This window comes from Triticum dicoccoides, chromosome 7B (assembly GCF_002162155.2).
Source record: "Triticum dicoccoides isolate Atlit2015 ecotype Zavitan chromosome 7B, WEW_v2.0, whole genome shotgun sequence".
Taxonomy (NCBI): Eukaryota; Viridiplantae; Streptophyta; class Magnoliopsida; order Poales; family Poaceae; genus Triticum; species Triticum dicoccoides.
Window position 1 is genome coordinate 110,209,334 of NC_041393.1, and position 23,124 is coordinate 110,232,457.

General features: G+C 47.3%; 1 protein-coding gene across 1 annotated transcript; it reads right to left on the bottom strand.

Annotated features, from left to right (window-relative positions):
* Positions 1-21,348: 21,348 nt before the first annotated feature.
* Positions 21,349-22,886, bottom strand: LOC119340525 (FCS-Like Zinc finger 6-like). Its single transcript, XM_037612447.1, has 2 exons — positions 22,503-22,886; positions 21,349-21,834 (listed from the first exon to the last, which is right to left on the bottom strand). Exons 1-2 carry the CDS (start codon positions 22,787-22,789, stop codon positions 21,699-21,701), a joined length of 423 nt encoding a protein of 140 aa, XP_037468344.1. The 5' UTR covers positions 22,790-22,886; the 3' UTR covers positions 21,349-21,698.
* Between the last annotated feature and the right edge of the window lie 238 nt (positions 22,887-23,124).

The window sequence follows — 23,124 nt, forward strand, 5'->3', positions numbered from 1 at the left end:
GCGGCTAGAGCAACGACGGTTTCAGAGAAACTTATACCTTAGGGTCGTCGGGATGTGGCAAGGCGTGCGGTGGGAGGCCGGATCTGCCCACACTACGTACGGTAGCGAGGAAGAAGGGGTCGGTGGCCCTCCCGCACAAGCGTTGGGTGAAAGAGAACAACACAGCAGGCAGTGGATTGCCTCCCTCGCCGAAGGCGATAGAGTTAATGCTGCACCTCCTCCCCTTCCTGGTGCGACGGGATACAGACGCCTCCTTCACCAGCTGTGAGGGGAGAGAGAGAGACAAGAGGCCAACGCAGTCTTGTTTAGATCTGGTGAAGAGAGGGTGAGAGGCTGTGAATATTGCAAACCCTAGCAAATGAACACTGAGCCTCCAGCGTGTAACATATATGTATTGCGGCGAGCGTGTGGAGAGTGCAAACCCTATCTTGATGGGAACTAAACCAGGATACCCGAGAAAAAAAAGCATTTCTTCATTTAACCAGTGATAGTACTACCACCATATGGACAATGACCGCACAACCACCATGTACTTTTTGTCGAAACAACATGTATACCTCCACCAAGGCATAAATCAGGACAATTTTTTAAGGGTCTGTCTAGGACACATCTAGATGTCTAAGTTGATGTCCACTCTGTTTGTGGTCTATTTTTTTTGTCCTAGTTTTTTTTGTTTCTTGTTGCTACATTATATACTTGTGGGAGCTTAGATGTGATACCCTTAAATAACATCTAGATGTGAATTAGACAAACTGATTTTCTAAAGTACCAAGAAAGAAAACTCGATCAAAAACACGCCCCCGCTTCCAGGTCGCGAGAGTCGTCGCGCACACACACATAGACATAGACATGCATATTCGTGTTTACGTAAAATTCCATTTCCATCTCCATATCTAATTATATTTGTCCAACTAGCACATTATTTACGTTGTTAATTATATACGCAGCAATATTAACGTACAACATCTCTTGTTTGCGCACGTGCTTCCCCCCCGAAATGGTCAGTGTCGCATTCATGCCCGGCCAGAGCAGACCGACCTCTCACGGGCGCCGGTATTGAAGCGGCGCGCCGGCCGAGAGAGCGTCGCCTGCGCCGCTTCCGAGTGCACGCGGCTGCTCCGTGTTCAAAGGTCGCAATAGCCGGCTACAATATGCATGTAAAAAGTTCTTGGGAGTCCATGCTACAGCTAGCTGTCCTCCCCCAACTCATCAATCTCTTCCAGTAGTGCTAGTAGTACTCCATGGCGCGATCCATCGACAAGCAGGCAGGAAAGTTATCGTATACTCGGTTTGCGGTGAGTAGCATGCCGAGCGACCGTGTGGGGTCGAGCCGTGGAGGAGGGTGAGACACGAACACGACGGACGTGATTTAAACATTGGTTTTGCTCGATGGCGCGATCCAACGAAACGAAACGTTGGTTTCTCTCCGTTTCCATTTTTTCTCTAGAAAAACGGAAACTTTCCACTCCATTTTCATTCCTATTCCAAGGTTGCCCCGTTACAACATTCCATCAAATACAAAGGAAAACTAACACGCATGCTGATGCATCTCAATGATTCACATATCATAGCCAATATTTACTTCACAACTAAGGAAAAAAGTTGTGAGAGCGTGTATGAAAGAAAAACTACTGATGGGGTCACTACAACTTAAACCCTAAACCCTAAACATGATTTAATTCCCTGGCCAGGTAGAACATGTCGAAGGAAAGATGGCTGACACCCTCGGATCATACGATGCTTTTGTGCAGTTCCACTAAAATCGACCCGAGCATCCCTGATGGCAAAGATATTGAAGAAGTGTGATTAGAATAATAGTGCTGGCACTAGTTCATGAGACATAAACTCATCACAAGTAGAAGCCGGTAGAAGAAGAGAAAGATCGATATGGAGATGGAGCTACGGCAATGGAGCAAGCCAGCTTCAAAAGGAAGATGGACTACCTGGGACGTCGGGCTGTACCTAGAAGGGCGGTTGGGACGCGGCATCGGCCGATACCGCGGTGACCCCCGATTGGGACGCACCGACTGTGGGTTTTCTCCCTCGCCGATGTCGACCGCGTCTACGCAGAACATTGTTCCCTTCCCCCAGTTGTGGGATCAGGCCCGTCGTTCTATGCTTGTGAAGAGAGCAACCTTAGCAAGCAGGCTTGTAGCTTAGGCTCCTGCTAGTGTATATATAGTGGTTTTCTTTTTCTCTCCATATCAACCACTTTATATTGCGTACGTGTCATTCAAGAGTGAAATGATGGTTGCTTCTTCCGACTAACTTACTGTGTGATTTGACTGCTCCTTAGTGGCCCCTACACGTACTCCCCCTACGTGTATGCAACAGTCACACGTACACATGGACGCAAAAATGCGCGCGACGCCCTAATGCATGCATGTCCGAGCACACGACGGAACACACACGGTCACGCTAAGTGCTCAACCTACACGTGCATGCACACACATACTCAGTCAGGGTGAGCTAGTGACCGTATAAACACCGGAAAATATATATATTGAGCGCAATGAGCGTATTATGAAGTCCACTGACCGTATTTTTACAAATATGCAGTGAAAGATAGTGTATTTATCTTGTTTGAAATTAATCGATATTAACCGGAGAGGAGGCAGTATGGACTAGCATTACTTGCGCGCGGTGGCTCGCAGGACAAGGAGAAACTTTTGACTAATGCAAGCTCTCCCTCGCTCAGGCGGTGGACGTGCAACAGTTAACTCGGTGTCAGATTGCCAGAAGCATACACTATACTACTAGTGCTACTATTGTTCGACTTCCCGAATAGGCGAATAGCCAAGCGCAAAGTTTACTAGTACTAGTACTACTAATATAGTCTATAAAGGTACGTACTAGTACTCCCTCCGGTCCTCTTCTGTTTGCATCTAAGGTGAAGCCAGGATACCAAGGAGCGATTGTTTCATTTGAAATTGGACAGTTCTATCCCTGGTGTGCTACCGAGAGAGGCCGGGGTTAGTTTTTCTAGGCATGCATACCATTGGTTGAGCCTGCCCCACACCGGAATTCTCGCGCTGCATGCATCTCTCTCTCTTTCAAGTCTGCATGCATCTCACTCTTCCATGCGTGCATGTGTGTCACTCTATCTGCATGCGCACGCCTTGGGAAGGGGCGATTGGTATGGGAGAGAGAGTTGGGAGTTACTGCGGCTGCACATGCAGTCAAAGCGGAACAGATGGGAGGGGTACCGGTGGAAAGAGCAGGGTAAAGAAGCTAAGGCGCAGAGCTTTGAGGGAAAAACTGAATTTTCTTAGGCGCAAACCAAAAAGGACCGGAGGGAGTACTAGGAACCGGATGGAGGAGCGTCTGCACTCTTATTATAATTTTAAAATGTGATAAAGCAATCTTCAACACATTTGGTTCTCTTCGAGGGTTCTCGCATTTGATAATGGAAGTTGATTGCATGGAACACTCGCCACAATTCTCGCTTAATTCTGGCTCATATCCTGTTACAAATAATAGCGCTTAGTAATATTTCCTCTTTTTTTGTTATTCAGCATGTAAACAGGTCAGCAAACCTTGCGGCGCATCTTCGTGTGAACCGTGCTTGCTGCACTTTGAATGTGGCCGAGAGCTGGCTTAATGAAACACCTCGCTTCCTACTTCTTTTTTTGTGGGGTACCTCGCTTCCTAGTGACCAGTGTCTTGGCTGATCGTCCTAAGAATGCTTATATATGAATAAAGCTCTCTCATTTACCCGCAAAAAAGATTAAGCCATATTAACCGGAAAGGAGGGAATATGAACTAGCACTACTTTTTGGTGTGTCCCATCAACTCGCAGAACGAGGAGAAGCTTGCAGGACAAGGTGAAGCTTGCTTACGCCTTTTGACTAATGCAACCTACCCTCGGTGGACATGCATCAGTCCATTCGGTGTCAGATTGTCAGAGGCATACACTGTAGTACCCAACATGCGGAGTACCATCATTGTTCGTCTTCATGAAGAGGCGAAGAGCCAAGTGCAGTAGTACGAGTAGTAATACTACTAGAACCGCATGGTGGAGCGTCTGTACTCTTATTTTTTTATCTCTGATAAAGTACATGTTTATTCCAGAGAAGGGCGGAAAACAGCAGCCCAACATGTAATGAATGATATTGATCAACCAACCATGCTCGAATATATCTTGGCCTCCGTGCGAGCCCGTTTGTGTGTTCTAGCTCCTCGTCTCTCTCAAGGAACAGCGGGTTGGCTCTTTGCCGTCAATTGAGACCGGTTTGCTCACACTCCTGTCCCACATGTCAGTGATATGCCAAGAGGAGGTGCGTTGACCGACTGGCCATATGTGTACTTGGTTTTGCACCTTCATACTACTCCTTCCTCCGTCACAGTTTACCGGGCGCGCTTCATTATGATGCATTTCTCTCAATGCATTTCCAGCACCAGAGAGACTTTAGATGCGTTTGGTCTAATGCTCAATTAATTAGGGCGTCGTAACCGCAATCAAGTCCACAATTTTCTCTCCATGTACTCGGTACTACTACGGAGTGGAGTACGTGCATGCATGTGTGTACCCGGGGTGGAAGCACTGCATGCATGTGTGTACGCATTATTCCTCTAGTAATAGATGCCGTGCTATAAGGCTGGTCGTAATGATAGTATCATAGTTAGTATCATGCATGCCAACTAGGCAATTTTGATGATGTGTCATAGCATTAAATGAAGACAAAGAGGGTGTAGTATCATATCATGATACCGTATCATATTAAATGCTATGCTACTTTGTGTCATGCATGGCAATAAATAGAGTACAACATGATACTAATATATGATACTATGCATTAGGAAGGTAGTATCATACACACTACACCACGGTCAAGTATTGGTGACACATCAATCTGTCGGAATATGGTGTCTTTGCCGACACATAATTTGTAGCTAACACATATGCTGACAGAAGACTGAACAGTCGGAGGACTTGCTGTGGGGAAAGGCATTGCCGACAGAAGTTCACTTCCCGACACATTTTGAGTCGGCATACACCCTACCTACGCCGACAGTTTCCCTGTGCACATACACCTGCCTACCCCGACACATGATTTGTGGGCATACACCCTAGCTACGGCGACAGACGGGGTGTGAACATAGACCCCACTTTTGGTGACACATAAGTTGTCCTGCTAGGTATATACCTTTGCCGACACTTGTTCTGTTGGACAGATCTATACCTTTGCCGACACTTATGTTGTCTAGATAGGTACATACATTGCACGACACATACTCTGTCTAGCTAGGTACGTACAATTGCCTACACTTATTCTGTCTAGCTAGGTAGTAACCATGGCTGACAATTACTCTGCAAGAATTTGTTTGCCAGCAGATAAATTGTTGGAAATGTAGTGTACAGCCAAAGCAATGATTTGATACATATACTATATACAATGTCAAATGCAATCAACAAACAACATCAAGATGAACACATATTGGACAACAATGATGATTGGTTCACAAACATACATAAATATATATTCACACAGGTTCACAAGCATAGTTTGACCATCCAGAACACACAAGTCACATAAAAAGGGCCACTATTTGCTAGTCTGAACTAATTCAAACAATGGTCCAGAACACACAAATCACATATATGAGCACAAAGTTTCTACTCCAAAACACTTGAAGCACCAAATGGTCCAAAACACACAAATCACATACATGAGCACAAAGTTTCTACTCCAAAACACTTGAAGCACCAAATGGTCCAGAACACACATAAGATTCAAGAAATGATTGAAGTTGGTTGGTCCAAAATACTGCAAACAGCCATATGTATTCCATGACACTCCAAGTCCTCCTCACATCCAATGCTAGGTGTGGCTAAGTACCTGAAAATATTCCATATGAATTTGTCACGAAAGTGCAATCATTCCAAAAGTTGTTCAAAGCTCATATGAAGATTGTTAGGCTAGAGCGGCACATGCTAGCTTATACTTGATTGTTCATGTGAGAGTAACATTGTTATATGACCATGAATACACACAAATATTTGTTCCTATGCGGTGAAGTGTAGTGTTGCGGGCTTCCTTCTCCACAGGAATCAATCACCACAGGAAACAATTTTCTGGTATTTTTATCAACATCATTTTATCAACACACTTGAGTTCCTTTTGGTTTCATGTCCCAGAATTATTAGCAAGAGCATTCCCAGAAAATCTACTTGTGCATATATGCTACAGAAATGCTTATGACGAGTAAAACACATTCTGAAAAATAATCTTGGTATGGCAACAAACAAACTAAACTAATACAAGGGGAAAGGATGCAGACAGAATTAGGATGTGGCTATTTTCAAGTTTGTAACATATTTGACCAAGATCAGGACATGGATTATCAATATGTTTCCGCAGAATCGTTTCTTAATTGAGCCGCACGACACCATCAGAATTACAATATTCTATTCTGAAGCTCAAAAGTTTAGACTGGTGGCAAGTTAATAAGCTAACATGGCAGCTCTGTGAGTGTGCAACATGTTATAAAGGATAAGATGAGGCCTACAAACTTGGCAATAAATACCATAAGATAGGATTCCTGATCAGCAATATTATCTGTTAACAACTCATAGTAGTAGTTGTAGCTTGTTATATTTAAGAACAGGCAGTAGTAGTTTATAAAGAAATGGGCTTGTCAGATATTAAGAGTTGTAGGTTGTAATAATATTTAAGAACTGGCAGTAGTAGATTGTACTAAACTTTTATATGCTATAGAGGAAACATGGTTGTGCCTTATGTAGTTATGTTGCACTTCTTTGTACATTGTCTTGGCACATTCAGTTTACTTGTAATGTATAAATTAGATGAAGAGATACTACAATATCACGAGCCATTGAGGATGAAGCTGAGGTTACCATCTATGATCTATTTAAAGAGGAAATAAAAATCTAAAGCTTCAAAAGAGGCAACTGCTGTTAGTACCCGCACCTCCTGGCACATTAGTTGTCTTCTTGGCATCTTTGATCTGCAACAAGACAACAACAATCATTACTCTTTGGTCTAATTCCCAAAACAACTGAAAAATAGGCATTCAAAAATAGGCCTACATGTAATTATTACTAGTACGAATGCCGTGCTACAATCTTCAACTTCAGTATCAAATATGTTGTCATCAGAGACGCCCGAGTAGTTCCGTTGCACTGAGAGCGCTCTGCTGATGTTGCGCAGCACGGCCTGCTCGTGCTGCTGCTCTTGCATGCTCAGGCTGTCGGGCATCCGGAAAGAAGAAAAATTGTAGAGCTGTGACAGCCGCAGCTTCAGGTGCTGATGTGCTCTTGAGGAATCCTTCCATGTTGGTAAATCCAGTCTCCGGTTTCTTAGCATAGATAAGATAAATAGCAATTTCTTAGTCTGTGTTGCTACTCATTAATTCTTTTAGACCACCGATGTGGTTAATAAAAAGATCAAAAAGTTCAGCATAACTCAGACCAATGTGGATAGTTCACATGGGTTAATTTGTTATTTCATGTGCACATATTAATCAAATAAATTCTTCCAATCTAGTTAATTGTGCTGCTGGATTTTGGTGGTCATTCTGAATGTATAAATTTGTTGTGCGGATCTCTAAACTAATATGGATCTGTTTACGAACTATAACTTAGCACTATATCAAGTTCTTGCTATCAGTTTGATTTTCGTGGTCCAATTGGATATATACAAGAGTCATACAGCCACAGTCTGCACTATTTGGTTAATGAGAACGGGAGGAGCACAACACTGACCCCATCGCTTATCTCAGCCAGCTTCAGGTCCACCATGGCCACCTACACCGAGCGCCATATCACGTCCCTGAGCTTCGTTGTCGACTCATCTACACCAACCCAATCACCACAAACAGAGATATCAGAACAGTTCATCACATAATTATACCGCTTATGAGTTGGGGGAAAAGGAAACTTTGATGTACCTAGGCTTAGACAACCACGTTTTGTCCATGATGCACCATTAATATCAAATTTGCCAAGTATCTGAATTTAGCTAGTGCGACAGTGTTAGTTTTGCATCGGTGAAGCAACAATCATTATTCATTATTCAGGCACATAGCAGTACAGAACAATCAAGAAACAGAAACACATTCTTGTCCGGTGTAAACCAAACACCCAAGTTGACAGAAATCCTGTGTTTACAAATGCTCTATTTACCATGTGCATTTTTCTATCCTATTCTGGTGTTTTTCCTATCCCTGCATTTTAAGAATCATGCAATCCAAATGAGTCCTTACAGAATTACTTCAGTTGCAGGTACGTGTCGAAGGGAACTTTGTGTGGTTTGTCCTGCTCCTGCCGCGACGTCGTCCACCTCACCTGAGCTGCTCCATCGACAGAAGCATCCACCAAACCAAACATCACGACTCCTGACCATCTTTCGCCACCTCAGATCTCCTTCCCTGCTGCCGGCACCCACCCCAACGGTATCACCATCATCGACTCAGCAGATGAACCTGAGGAGTACAGGGTCCACAAGAGAGGTCGCACTCTTTTGTTTCTGCTTATGTTATGCATTGCTTAAACTTACCTGCTACTTTATCGTCTTGTTCATCTCTTGGACTCCCAACTCAGGTCCAAATTAATGTTCAAACTTGAGTTCTAAATTAGTTGTGGGGCACATATCGAGGCAGCAATGAATAGTATGTCTGTCTAATATCTGGTTCACCTAGGGTATGCCTATGTTGTTCATCTTGGGTGGGAAACAAATAGTAAAGCAACCATCATCTGTCTTTCTATTAATTTAAAGCAATCATCAGCCTGCTATCATTATTTTTGGATCCATCCACTGGTTGTTACCATCACTCTAAATTTCTGCATGCTCTCCTTACATAATCTCACCATATTTTTTCGTATGCATGTCAGATATTGTACACAGTCATGCTGAACATGTAGAGAAAAAGAGAAGAGTTTTGCGCAACAATACAATGTCATGCAGACATCGCTCCATGGCGGGTTCAATGGCAAACCCTCCCCACCCCTCTCCAGATTGTAATCCATAGGAAGATATCTTTTTTGAGGCGGATTCAGACGCCGCTGACCACTCCTATTTACCCCCTAAGGTGTTTGCTCTACCTTGGCATGATGATGTTAGTCATATCATGCATATGTTGCCTTGCAGTGCCTACTTTTGACATCATATATGTCATCTGCTTAGTTTAGACATGTTCTGTAATGCCACCTGTTTAGTTTCTATATCATATATGGGAATTATGCAGTCTCATGTCTTTTAGCCAGCCATAATATATGTGAAATGTGCAATGCCATCCTGTTTAACCAGGCATCATATATTTGAATGATATCTTGCCCATACTTTTCTTCATTACATTTCCATTTGTCGACAATGTTTGTACATTAAACTACTCTTCCTATGAATCAGCCATTTGGGTGGGAGATGGAAAAATCTGGAGTGAAAAAAGGCCTTTAGAGCAGACAGTGCTACCTGTCGAAGCAGATCTCTTGTTGGGTCCCGATAGCTCCTCAGAGATGGATTCAGAGACAGATGACCAGTCCTATTCCCCTACTGAGGTGTATGCTCTAACTTGGCACGGTTATACTTCTCATATCATGCATACAGTGTCTTGCATTGCATAGTTTAGACATCATATACACAATATTCAACACCATGTTCTTAGTTCAGACATCATATCAAATGCCCTCTGTTTAGCATATAAATCACATACGTGAATTAAATGATGCGATCCTGATTACTTAGATAGCATGTAGGTGAATTATGTCATGCGATCCTGTTTAGTTATTCCTCATATCTTTAAATTATGTTATGCTATGCTATCCAGTTTAGATAGACATCATATATGTGAAATTATGTCATGTTATCCGTTTTAGTTAAACAATATGCATGTCAACTATTTCATGCCCTCTTTTTTCCACACTATCTATTGCATCTGTTTCTCATACAATGTCTGTACATTCAACTATGTTTCCTGTTTGTCAGCCATTTGAATTGGAGCGGGTGATGCCAGTATCTAGCGGAATAAAAACACAGTCTTCAAATAAAACAGTGCTACCTCTTTGTGGAGATAGCACCCTGGTTGTACATGCACAAGAACCAGCCCTACCACACATAACCCAAACTCTCGCAGATTGTACCCCTACTGCGATGGACAGAGAACCAGCTTCACCCAATCTAATCCCCAACCCCAGCCGATAGTAACCCAGTTCCTGTTGACACAACACCATCTCCACCACAGAGCTCCCAAACAAGAGCAGTTAGTAAGGCAGATCCAGTGCCCAAAGGGCCAGTACTATCACGGCGAACCCCAACTCCACCAGTTAGTACGCCTATTCCTGTGGAGGAAGCACAACCAGCCAGTCGTAGTTTAGCATCTATCCCATTTGATGTTGTTAAATCGTATGTGCGTATCTTCCCATCTTGGAAATATTATACTGAAGATGAAGGAAAATGCCAGTTGCAGGTGTTTGTCCAGGAGTTATGTGTAAGTAATGTTATTCATGGCAATTACTTTGCTTCGTCCCATACATCCTACCTCCATGATGGTTATAATACAACAAATTTTCCCATTTTTCTCTATAGAGAAGGACCGATTTGGAAACTCGGGATGAGGTAACCTGTGCTAATACCTCTGCTATCTTCAAAAATGCTTGGTGGCAGTATCAGAATTACCTGAAGAAAACGTACTTCACCGGCAAAGAAACTCATCAAATTCCCTTACGTTCTCCTGAGACACATTTATTGGACGATGACTGGGAACGCCTTGTTCTGTACTAGTCCCGAACCAAGAATGTGGTAAGGTCTATGAACTCATTTTCTATTTTTAAGTATTATATTCTTGCATCTTACTGTACTCTGTTCATGTAGAACAAGTGCCTAAACCTAAAGAACAACTGTTCTAATTTAAGATTCCATTGCTATCATAGTTCAAAAAAGCGCTAGGCGTTAATTGTGCATTTTGCCACCGCCTTGCACTTTACTGACCAAAGAGCATGCTTATGCGCAGTTATGCACAGACTAAGCGTAGTTATGCGCAATGCGTTTTGCCAACGCCTAGAGCCTAGGCGCGCTTAAGCGCTCGCTTAGGCGCGCCTTTTTTTTAACTATGATTGCTTTGCTCTTGTATCACTGTATTTACTGATACAAACTTATTTTTAAATTGAAGGATCCAATCGAAACTCCAATGGCACAACAGGTATGTTCACGCATGTTTCTTTAACAAGTTTATTCTTATCAATAGCTCTTTTGATTTCAATTTCAATTGTGTATACAGTTGACTTTCATATCATGCACATGACTAGCATCACAACAGAGCCAATAGTGTTGTTGTACATGTAGACCCGTGGTACCCATCTGAAATCTTGTTGTGTCATGTAGTTTCCCATGCTTTGTATTCTTTCACTGCTGCTTTGTCTTGAACTGATATGATTTGAACCGTGTCTCTATTTTGATTTGGCAAGACAATGCAGTGACCATAGGACATAGATATATGTTTGTTTGATGCTTTTATTATGTAATAGTACTTGGCAATAGAAGACTTGGTAGTTTAATCCTGTCCACCTTACTAATGAACTGGTTCACCGAAATGAGTTTCATATACTAGTACATGCTAAACTTGTTATGTGTCTACTTGTTTCTTCTTTTAGAATGCTGACAAGATATTGGGAAAGAGTGCCTTATTAAGCAATGGTAAAGGAAGTAATGCAGATAAGGTTCAGGATAGTGACACATCCTTGTTGGTCTCCAACAAAGCTGATAAAACAGCTAAGGAAGACTATCTTGAAGACTGCGAGATAACCCCAAAGTCCTGTCTTGCTTTAGTGTTTGAGTTACTGGCCACTACCTCTTGCACAAGCTATTCAAACTCACTGTCTGAATCAGTTCGGTTTCTTGAGTCTCAACTACAAGCTGAAAGACATCGATCAGGTGTGCTGCAACAAGAATCGGAAGGACCGCGGAAGTCCCTGGAGCATTCAAATGCATACTTTCTGGTGCAACAGCAAGCGTTGGAGGATTTTAGCGCCAAACAGGACAAAGCTAATCAGCTTGCTAAGCTTATTGCCAGCATGGTGGATACCCAAGATAATGTTTCTTGAGCTCTTCTGAAGTTGTTTCAGTTATGCTCTTGTTTTGCTGCCGCGTTTATTTGCACTGGTGGCCAATTTTGACGGCCAGTGTATGTAATATGTTGCTTTGTTCCCTATATTTGTACTGGTGGCGAACTTTGATGCCCAGTGGATGTAATATGTGTAATAGTGGTAATAGGCTAGCCTTAATTGCTTGCTTATTTATTTCCTTATTGTTTTGTTTAGTTGTTTGCTTGTAGTCACGGCAGTTCTTTTTCTGTGTTTTTATAGTGGCCACAATAGCCTATTTTTGGTAACTAGGCCAAAATAATCATGGCAACACACGGACTGATGGGCCTCCTGCAGGCCGTATGATCCATGGGCCTTCGTTCGGCCGTAGGACTATTGACCTTCTATACGGGCCGTAGGATCCATCGGCCTTCTTCTATACGGGCCTTAGGGATCAATGGGCCTTCTATGGGGCGTAGGGTCCATGGGCCTTTTACGGGCCGTACGATCCATGGGCCTTCTACGGGCCGTACTATCCATGGGCCTCATATGGGCCGTAGGATCCATGGGCCTTCTACGGGGCGTATCATCATTTTGCCAATCATGGGCCATACTATTTGTGGACCATAGCGGGCCGTTAATAGGCCGTATTTGATAACTCTATGAAAACATCCCAACGGGTTTTTTTGACATGAAAACGGCCCAACGTATTAACGGTCCGCAAACGGGCCGACTGTAACGACGGGCTGAATTTGGCCCACAAGCAGAAAATGATAGTAACGGGCCGTATGTAACCGAATGCTGCAAGTGAGCCCAAGAATCAATGGGCCCTGAGAAGGCCGAAAGATAATTTGGGCTGGAAACGGCCCAATGCAATAACGGACCGTTAATGGGTATAAAGTGATACACTGTTCATTACGGGCCAGTTTCACCACGGGCCGTTAATGGGCCAAGAGTTACAAAGGTCCTCATATGGGCCTAAAGAAGTCACGGGCCACACATGGGCCAGAAGTTAAAACGGGCTGAATCATATTGGACGGCCCAGATGACGCTACTGGGCCTAATTCAGATAGGGCGTAATGGGCCCTGGGTTAGCGGGCTGTAAATGGGCTATATGCGAACATGTCGTTAACAGGCTTTCCGTGGGCCGGCCCGCCACCTTTTGACCAAGTCAAACGGGCCGGCCTTTTCACAGGAATGGGCCTCTGTTGGGCCGTGCCACGTGTCGCCGTATCATAGGCGCCTTCGGTCCAATAAGCGGATGACATCTGTCCCAACGGTGAGCCGACACGTGTTTCCTCCAGCCAATGATGATTTTACACGTGGAAAATCCCCATTGGTCGGGGCTGTTAACGGGTTATCGGATCCAAAACCTGACCCGATAGCTTAACGGCGTTCCGTTATGGTGGATGCCACATGTCGGTCACCCTTGACGAAAGCACTTCTGTGATGCGCGATTTATCGTCATGGAAGTGGACACTTCCGTGATGATAATTTTGGTAATGTCATGGAACACTTCTATGACAACACATGTATGACTATCTTGATTCTGTCATAAATTTGTCATGGATGTACATGCATGACAAAAAACGCGACCTACTGTGACAAACACGTATCATCACGAAAGTGTATTTTTTTCGTAGTGAAGGTTGCGTAGTAGACATCACTTACTCCCATGATCTCGAAGTGAGACCGCGAGAGTGGTTAATCTCCGATAAAGCACACAAGGTTCTTCATCTTCATTCATTGCAAACTCATCGGCTTCATCTTGCACCACTTCATAGTGGGAGTGTTGAATTCTAGCGCTTCCCTTGTAGAGGGAAACAACACGGTGACATGCTTCCTTGGCCATGGTGAATGGTCGGAGATGTGCAATGTCTTAGGGTGGAATTGCATCTTGAAGCATGAAGAGAGCATTCTCATTGAATTGATTATCCGGGGCTTCTCTTGGGGTGAAGTTGCTTGGGTCATGCGGATAGAAACCTTCTTTAATGATTCTCCAAAGATTAGTGTTAACATGTTTTAAATGACGCTTAAAGCGATAGACCCAATCATCAAAATCTTCATTTTTCACAATCTTAGGAGGAGGGCCGGCATGATTTAAATGAGTAGAGGGAATCGGTCCTCCATAGGTAAGAGGAGGTTCCACATGGGCAAATATGCCATTTCCATTTCTACGACTAGATAAAGGAACTCTTTCACTAGAAGATTCCCCCTTATCGGAGTTGGCATCCGCCACCCTGGTAGTGGGATCGACCACTTCCAACGGTGCGGTGGATAATTTGAGACCATCAAGAAAGTTTTTAAGCATGCCTTTGACCTCGGCCGTCATGGAGGTTTTCAATATGTCCAAAGCCACATTGAATTCCTCACGTGAGACCGAGGTTCCCCCATCGGCCGTAGACGCGTATGGATTCACACCGAGGTGCTCCTCCTCACCGTCTACGGTGTCAACCATACTCTTCGGACAACAAAGTCCTTAATAAAGAGACGAGGCTCTGATACCAATTGAAAGGATCGATATAGTTGACTAGAGGGGGGTGAATAGGCAACTAACGAGTTTTAGCTTTTCTTTACCAAATTAAACTTTGCATCAAAGTAGTTTGTCTAGATATGCAACTAGGTGAGCAACCTAAATGATGCAACAACAAGAAGCACACAAGCAAGCAACGTATATAACACAATATAGCTTGCACAAGTAAAGGTGAGAGATAACCAAAAGTGGAACCGATGGAGACGAGGATGTGTTACCGAAGTTCCTTCCTTCTGAAGGGAAGTACGTCTCTGTTAGAGCGGTGTGGAGGCACAATGCTCCCCAAGAAGCCACTAGGGCCACCGTATTCTCCTCACACCCTCACACAATGCGAGATGTCGTGATTCCACTATTGTGCACTTGAAGGCGGCAACCGTACCTTTACAAACAAGGTTGGGGCTCTCTCCACAACTTAGTTGGAGGCTCCCAACGAAACCCTAGAGGTTCACCACAATGGAATGTGGCTCCGAAGTGACCTCTTCCGACAAGGGTGCCCAAGCACCTAAGAGTAACAAAATCCACACAAGAAAGTATGGGGGAATCAAGTTTCCTTTGGTGGAAGTGTAGATCTAGGTCTCCTCCTTCAATCCCTAGCAAATCAACAAGTTTGAGTGGCTAGAGAGAGAGATCGGGCAAGAAAGCTTTGTGGGCATTAATGGAGGAGAGAGAGGGGCAAGAGATAGGTAGGAGGTAGGAGAAGCACCTCCTTAAATAGGGTCCCCTCAGATCCAATCGTTATGCGCAAAAATGCATAGGAGCAGTACTTCCGCAAGAGTCACCGGTACAACCGGTGAATGCGAGAAACCCCTGCTAGGGCACCAGGGTGGTACTTCTGGTGAGAGAACCGGTAGTACCGGTATATCAAACATATCGGAACTACCGTTCCACCACCACCCGACTACCTCCTCATCACAGAAGGAAAACACCCCAGGCCGATAGTAAGGGCGGTGGTTGGGCCGGAGCTACCGCTGAGCCAGCTGCTCCTGAGTAGTGGAGTACGAGGCGGTACTACCGCCCTGAACACCGGTAGTACCGGTTTGTCAAGAAAAACCGGAACTTCCGTTCCACTACCGGCGTACCTGGTACAGAAGGGAGTCACCCCTGAGCGGTACTTGGGGCGGTGGTAAGACCGGAACTATCGGCCACCGGTACAACCGCTCACTGGATCGGTACAACCGCCATGGGCAGAACTTCACAGAACAGAGAACTTTGGGGAACCTCTTTCTTCTCGAACGGAGGGTGTCTGGTGGGTGCAGAGAACGTGTACGTGAAATGATTCACCCAATACCATCCGATGCGGATACCCTCTAAAGAGTACGGATATCCTACGACCCAAGGAATAAAACATTGGAAACTCCGTCTTCGATCGTTTCCGCATAGAGGGAAGGCCTAACCATCTTGCGCCGTACAATGTGTACCTCAGAAAACTAGGACACATGATTAGTCCACACGATTGTTGTCATCATCACCAAAACCTTAAGGTAGAAGATGCCCTTACAATTGTAAAAACATTAGAGTGGTTTTATTTCATGCCACACATGTGGCACTTACCAGCTGGGTTAAAAAAAATAGTTTCACCAAAAAGTATTTTCAAATATGAATCTAACAATATATTTTTTGTAACGTATCACATATATTTTACTAGTCAAGTATAGGTTCAAAGTTTGACTACATTGGAGACTAAGAGCATCTCCAACCGCACCCCCAACAGGCCCCCTGTAGACGTTTTTTAGCGTCGGCGCCCAAAAATCGGCACAGTCGCGTCCCCAGGAGCCTGTTTTTCGTCGGGTTGGGCCGAAATTGGCGCCGGTGGACCCAGGTCGAACCCGGCGCGCTGGGGGCGCTCGGGGGCGCCGGGGCAATCGAATTTCGCGCAAAATAAAGGCAGGCCCGCCAAGTCAGCGACCCACGCGCCTCGTCGTCCTCATCGCCTCGGTTTCCCGCAGAGAATCAATGCCAAGGCTGCCCGCCGGTCAGCCTTCCATTGATTCCTCACAAGCGGCGCGGGCGCGGCGACGCCCCACCTCCCGCCACGCGTACACACGGCGCCCACCCGGCCGCTATATAACGCTTCCCCTCGCCTGAGGTCGTACCCCACCCACAGCCGCCGATCTCTCTCCGCCGAGCTCTCTCCCCGTGTGCCGACGCCGCCAAGCTCTCTCTCTGTTCCTCCCCTCTCAGCTTTCCAAGCCGCGGTGATGGGCGAGAGGTTCCCTGGTAATGGGGCGGCGACCAATGGCTTCGGCCGCCGCTAGCTGCACGAGTGGGAGGCGTACCTCCTGTTCGAGGCCAACACGCCGGCGCCGCCGGACATGCGTACATCGGGGGGTGGAGGCTCAGCACCGGTGGCGTCCCCATCCCCCGCTGCCCGACGTTGACGTGCGACCCGACTAGTTTGCCGATGAGATCGCCTGCGTGCGGGTGTCGCTGACGGAGGAGCAGCGGGCCCTCCCGCAGAACGCCATCGGCAAAGGCCTGGGCGGCGTACTTTCAGCACCGGCAGGCGCAGCGGCTCGCCTCCACCAACGGGACGCCGATGGTGCGGGGGTCGAAGAACAGCGAGGGCCGCCGCCTGTGGTGGGCTGCCCCGGCCGGACTCTCCACGCCGTCCTCCAGCACCTTGAGGGCGGCAACGAGCCGCCATTGACGTACCCTGCCGCCCCGGGTCCCCGCCGGAGCGGCGGCCAATGGATGGCGCACCGGACTGGCTCCTCCTCTTCCTCCTGCCGCTCATCCTCTCGCTCCTCCAGCTCATCCGCGTTGCTCGGCGTCAAGGCCGAGCCTGCGGAGACCACCGAGACGCCGCTCGGCCAGCGCACCCGCAGCGCCAGCATCGTCATCAACGAGGGCAGGCACGCCTCCTCCTCCTCGGCTCATCCCCGCTTCGTCAAGCCGAAGACGGAGCGGGGCATCGCCGTCGTGAAGACGGACCCAGGGCTCGATGACGCGGCGGCCTTAAAGTGGGCGCGCGAAGACTGGGCGCGGACGGAGCTGGAGCGCCAGCGCCGCTCCCTGGAGCAGTACTCCGCTCACCACCGTGGCCGCGACGAGGGAGGCGTCGTCGACGGCGACCTCAACGCATTTTTCGGCCTGCAGTCGCGCCCTGTTTTGTTTTTTAACTACTTTATCTATGTAAAAAAAACTATTTCAATTCATCGAGATAATATAAATGTTTCGCCGAATATTTGTCCCGTTCGCCGACTTTTAGGTTCAAAAATTTTAAAAACAACCGTGTGGGGCCGACCCTGGGGCCCTCGGTTGGGAACCAGATCGCCCCGAGGCCGATTTTTAGCGCCGGTTCGCCCACAGGCAGCGATTTTTCGAGCAACCAGGGGGGCCAACGGCTGGAGATGCTCTAAAAAACCCGGACGCCAGAGAGAGTTAAACTGTAACCAAAAAATTGTTGACTATTAATGGATGAAGCTGGCAAAAATCTTGTATTATACTGTATTAAGTTTGGACAGGTTTAAAGTAAATAATAAGTAAAACTAATACTACTCCAGAATCAACCATTTTTTTAATAAGATCCAGAAACAACCCCGGCAGTCAGCAAAATGTTGACATGCTGTCCTAGACGGCAGAAAACTACTAGAGCGACACTAGACAAGATGCACGCGCCAGCTTGTCTCGGCGCAGCCAGCCAGCCACCTGCCCCGCCACATCGGTGACACGCACGCGAACAATATAAAAGGGAGCGGCCTCCCCATCCACGGCAGCCGGTGACGCCCCGCCAGTGTGGTGCCCAGCCCCAGGGGACGAGGGGCACACGAGCGCGCGCTCCCCCCGATCGAAAACCACATGCATGAGACCAACCACAAGCACCCCAGCGGTGAGCCACCAAAGTTGATGGACGCTTAAGCTAATTTAACCAAAGTGCACGTACTTGAGATAGATACTTAGGACTAATCTAATTCAAGTGGCCGCGGCTTACGAGGTGTGCGTCTCTCTGTTCGTGGCACGGCGCTACCATGGCTAGAAAGGGCCCGGAAACTGAGAGGCGAGCATGCCCTGGCGTAGTGCGGTGTCATGGCGTGATCACGTACGTTTCGCGCCCCGATTGGTGTCCCGGTGCCGTCATAGGAAACAATGCTGTATTTTATGCAATTCGCCAGAGAGAAAGAGGGAGAGTAGCATGGATCGATCAAAGGCTCGCGCGCAAGGTACACCATTCAACTTGCTCGAATCATCTGCTTTCTCGCATCTGCTCCATGCCTCCATTAAGCATATTAGCATTAGCACTGACGATCTGCAAAGTCCAAAAGTGCCCTACTCTAACTCTACTCCAGCATAACTAATTAACCTGGCCGATTGAACAGGTTCTAAAGCAAAGGCAAAGCTAATGTAGTTGTAGAAGTATTACTACTGATTAATCGTTCTAGCGCGGCATACTATACTACTCCATGTCTCCATGTGGTATTGTAGTATTAGTAGTTGCTAGACCACCGATCACCACTAGCTCATGTGATTGGTTCAGGACATGGTACAATCTATTCGTTTTGCCCTTGTAGTAGTAGAGAGCATCAGGACTTTGTACTAGTTGTAGTTGATAAAATGCTCACTTGACTGATCGTATTAGATTTCGTAAATTTGACGTTGCTCTCGAGTGCGAGAGGCCCCAACGATCGGCCCAGCCATTCATTTGCTCTACGGCGCCCAATCAAAGTACTCCGATGTTGAGGTAATAGACCGTCGTGACAAGGAGAGCAAACGTTGGAAGTTTTTTTCCCCGCGGTGCCGATGCGTTCGATGGCATCTACACGTCCGACGACGACATCTCGATCGCTGCACAGAAGCGGCAGAGAGCTGTACCAAAACGGGCTGGCAGGTATTAGTAGTAGTAGTAGTACCGACCAAGCGCCGTCGATCAGTCGACCGACCGGACGAAGGAGCGCCATGGCTCGATGGCAGACGACAGCGCCGTGCTTTCGGGTCATCTATGCACCGTCTGTGTTTTACATGCATGTCACGACGAGCAGGCGCACTGTGCCGGCAACAGTACAAGCGGTGCGCTGCAGCCACCGGCGACGGTGAGCCTCTCCTTTCCTCCTTTTGTCGCCTCGCGGAACAGTCGGCTCACGGCTGCACTGCATATGCGCCTCTGCTCAGCAGGTCGGCCATTTGACAAGCCATGTCCATGTGAACTGTGACCCCCGACTCGGAGGCGCGCACTCGCCACCACAGGCAGCCGGACACCCCTCCGAACCAAAAGTGACCGCTGAGCTGCAGCGCACCTCGCGCCGCCGGGGGATTCGTCGCGACTTGCATCCCGCCCGATCTCCGCACGCGCCACGTCCAAGGAATCGCCGGAGATTGGACAGCCGGGTTGGTGAAGTGGATCCGCCGTTTCTGCTACTCTCTTGGTTCGGAATTACTTGTCACAAAAATGAATAAAAAAATGTATCTACAACTAAAATACATCTAGATACATTCATTTCTTGGACGAGTAATTTCGAACAGAGGGGGTAGGATTGTGACGTGAACGCGAAGGCCTGTGTGGTGACATTGGAGTGAACGGGCAGCGGCGCTCCGCACCAATACCGTGGTGACTGACGACGACGTCCCCGTATCCTTGGCGGAGAGGAAGCAACCCGGTGCCGGCGATGCCCCGGTTCCTTTACATCCCGGTCCCATGCCGCTCCCACCGTCCATTCGCGCGCCGATTGCCGGGAAGCATCAATCTTCATTCGAGTACCGATTGGTGAGATAAACGGAAGAGAAATCAGCAAAGTGTGCCCTTACATTTTGTTTTATTTTTCAGTTTTGATAAAGCACATCTAGATGTGCCCTAACATTTCACATTTAAATCGATGTCATTGATTATACACAGAGATTCGTACAAACTAAGGTACATCTAGATGTGTCCTAGAGAGACTTTTGTTTACGATGTAGGAGTCGTACGTATCCACTGAAAAGAGAAGCACCGTGACCGCACCTAGTTTGTTTCCTTCACCTGCGTTGGGTGCTTCGTTTTCATTCACTGTCGATCGCCGTCGGCGTCATCACCACTGCAGCACGGTTTGGAAGCATCCGCCGCTCTAACAATATTCACGGGACAGCGATGGATTTCTCCAATTTTAAAGGAGGGGCCATTTTGTTGCTTTGCGCTCCACCATCGCGCAAGCAAGCAACTTGCTTTGCACTACATTGAACTAACCACGGGAGGCTCTCGTATTACTCAGACGGCGGTGAGATCTCCTCTGCTGGATACGTTTTCATCAGATCCTGCAAATGTTGCACTATGCCCAAGTGACTGTGCTGCAGTAGCAGTATAGTTTAATCGAGCGGCTGTCTCAGGGTTTGTTTACCAAAACCTGCAAATTGGGATCCCATCTGGATTTAGCAGCTGGGCTCTGATCAAGCACCGCCAGATTTAGTAAGCCACTAGTAGGTAGTAGTACTACCTGTGAGATTCTACTAACATGTTGTTGCTTCATGCAGGCAGATGCAGGACAGATCAATGGGCAGATCTTGATCCAATTACAACCAAGTGCCAAATAATTTGCAGAGCATGTGGCTTAGTCAAGGTCAATGATAAAAACGGTTAGCAGCATCGTCCCACATGTCAGTGTCATGCTGCACATACAACCTCTTTATAACATTGCAAAGAATGCTGGGGCACCATGTGATGGATGAGCGGTCGATCGATCAATCAGTCGACAAGGTTAATGGTGAAACTCCTGCTGGAGTGATTTAAAAGAAAGGCTTTGTCGAAATATCTACTCTGTCAAGATTCTACAGAACACAAACAACATTTTGGAAGTTCAACAAGGGGACAGACTTTCAGACAACTTGGAGAGCTTAAGTTCTTGATTCATTTGGAAAAAAATAACAGTACTAGCTCCAAATCTCATGACCTAATTCTGCACCAGGATAAAAAATATCCCCCCGTTCTGCTCGGCACACCTGAGAACAGGTGCGCCGAAGCCACTTGCAAGCTTTCACCTAGTCCCAATTCCAATCTCTACATCCCCTTCCATTAATCCTGGCTCACAACCTGAGCCAGCAATATACACAATAACACGACATATAGGATATATATCATGCACATATGCTGACAGAAACTAATTAACGGGTTTGGTTCCCTAGTAGAGGGTGCCAACGATTTTCTGTTCTTTCGCTCCGTCGATGCTAGGCGGCGGCCACGGTGCCGCTGGTGCCGTCGGAGCCGCCGCTGCCGGTCGCCGGGAAGCATTTCTTTTCCTTGAGCTCGTCCAGGTTCATCTGCTGCTGCCTGCATTCGAGGCTGCAGAAGGCCACCTCACCCCTGCACGATGCAACAAGAAATATCAAGCTCAGTGATCATTGGTTGTAGATGGCATGTTCCATCAATTAATCAGCAATCTGTCTGCGAGGACAAGAAATGCAGATCTGTAGCCTGTGAGTGGTATTATTGGAGTTAGGAGACCCACTCCACATCCTATGAATGATGCAGAGGTGAGAGGTTGTTACATAGTGCACAGCTGGATGAAAGGGAAACAACTTATTGTTTTTGAGTGTTCTTGTCATCACACAAACTGATTCCCTTTCCCCCTCCAAAAGTGGGGAGAAATGCAAAAACTAAAACCAATCGGTTCTTTCATTGCATTTGATTGGTTTTCTGCCAAAAACAGGAGGCCATCAGATCAAGCCAGTGTTCGTTTCATCAACCAAATTAAAGCCCCAACTCACAAAATGATTTCACCAAAAACAGGGCCGGAACAAGAAGCGCAGGATCAAACCATCAACCTCGAATCCCATAGACAAACAAATCCGATAAAAGTTCGATCGATCTCTACGTCCGAGAGCAGCGGCTATCATGCAAAGATTCTACGGGAGACGAACAAAGTCCGCCGAAAAACAAACCACGGCAAGTTCAAGGCCGAGCTTTGGAAGGCTTACATGTATATGAAGGTGTCGGAGGAAAAACCAACCACGGCAGGGCTCAAGGCTTACATGTATATGAAGGTGTCGCGGCCGGGGCCGAGGCGGCGGCAGCAGAGGCCGCAGGCCTTGAGGAAGGCGGCCGTCTCCACGGCGGCGTTGAAGTCCCCCGAGTGGCGCCTCTGGAAGGCGGCCGAGGCGGCGCCCCACTCCGTCTGCGCCGGCGCCGCCGAGGCGCCCCTGGCCGCCCGCGTGGGCTGGCGCCCCGCCTCCTCCTCCGGCGGCACCGCGAAGGCCGACATGCTCGTGGTCCGCCGCATCGAGCTGCTGTTCCGGTGCCTCTTCCCCAGCGTCGTCATCGCCCCTCGCCTAGGTTCCACCGGCCGGACGGACGGAGTCGGAGAGGGGGAGAGGGAGTGGGGGATGGCGAGTGGCGAAGGAGGGAGGAGGAGGGAGGCTCTGTGTGGGGGTAGTTAAAGAGGGGCGGCGGGGTGGGAGGGAATCGGGGGATCTGGGCCGTCCATCGGAATCTGCGGGGGATACTTTTCCCTCCCCGCTCCGCTCCGCTCTTCCTCCTCGTCAGTGATGCGATTCTGACTTCATGGGCGTGGGGCCCGCGGCCCTCGGCCTCAGGCATTTCTCTCTCCGAATTTATGGCTCCGATGCCATTTTGTGAATGGAACCTTTCCGGTTT

Excerpts from the sequence above, each read along its gene's own strand:
- LOC119340525 (XM_037612447.1), bottom strand. The coding sequence starts at position 22,789 with ATGACGACGCTGGGGAAGAGGCACCGGAACAGCAGCTCGATGCGGCGG. Across the intron at positions 21,835-22,502 it reads CGCGACACCTTCATATACAT|GGGTGAGGTGGCCTTCTGCA; the intron begins GTAAGCCTTGAG and ends TGCATCGTGCAG.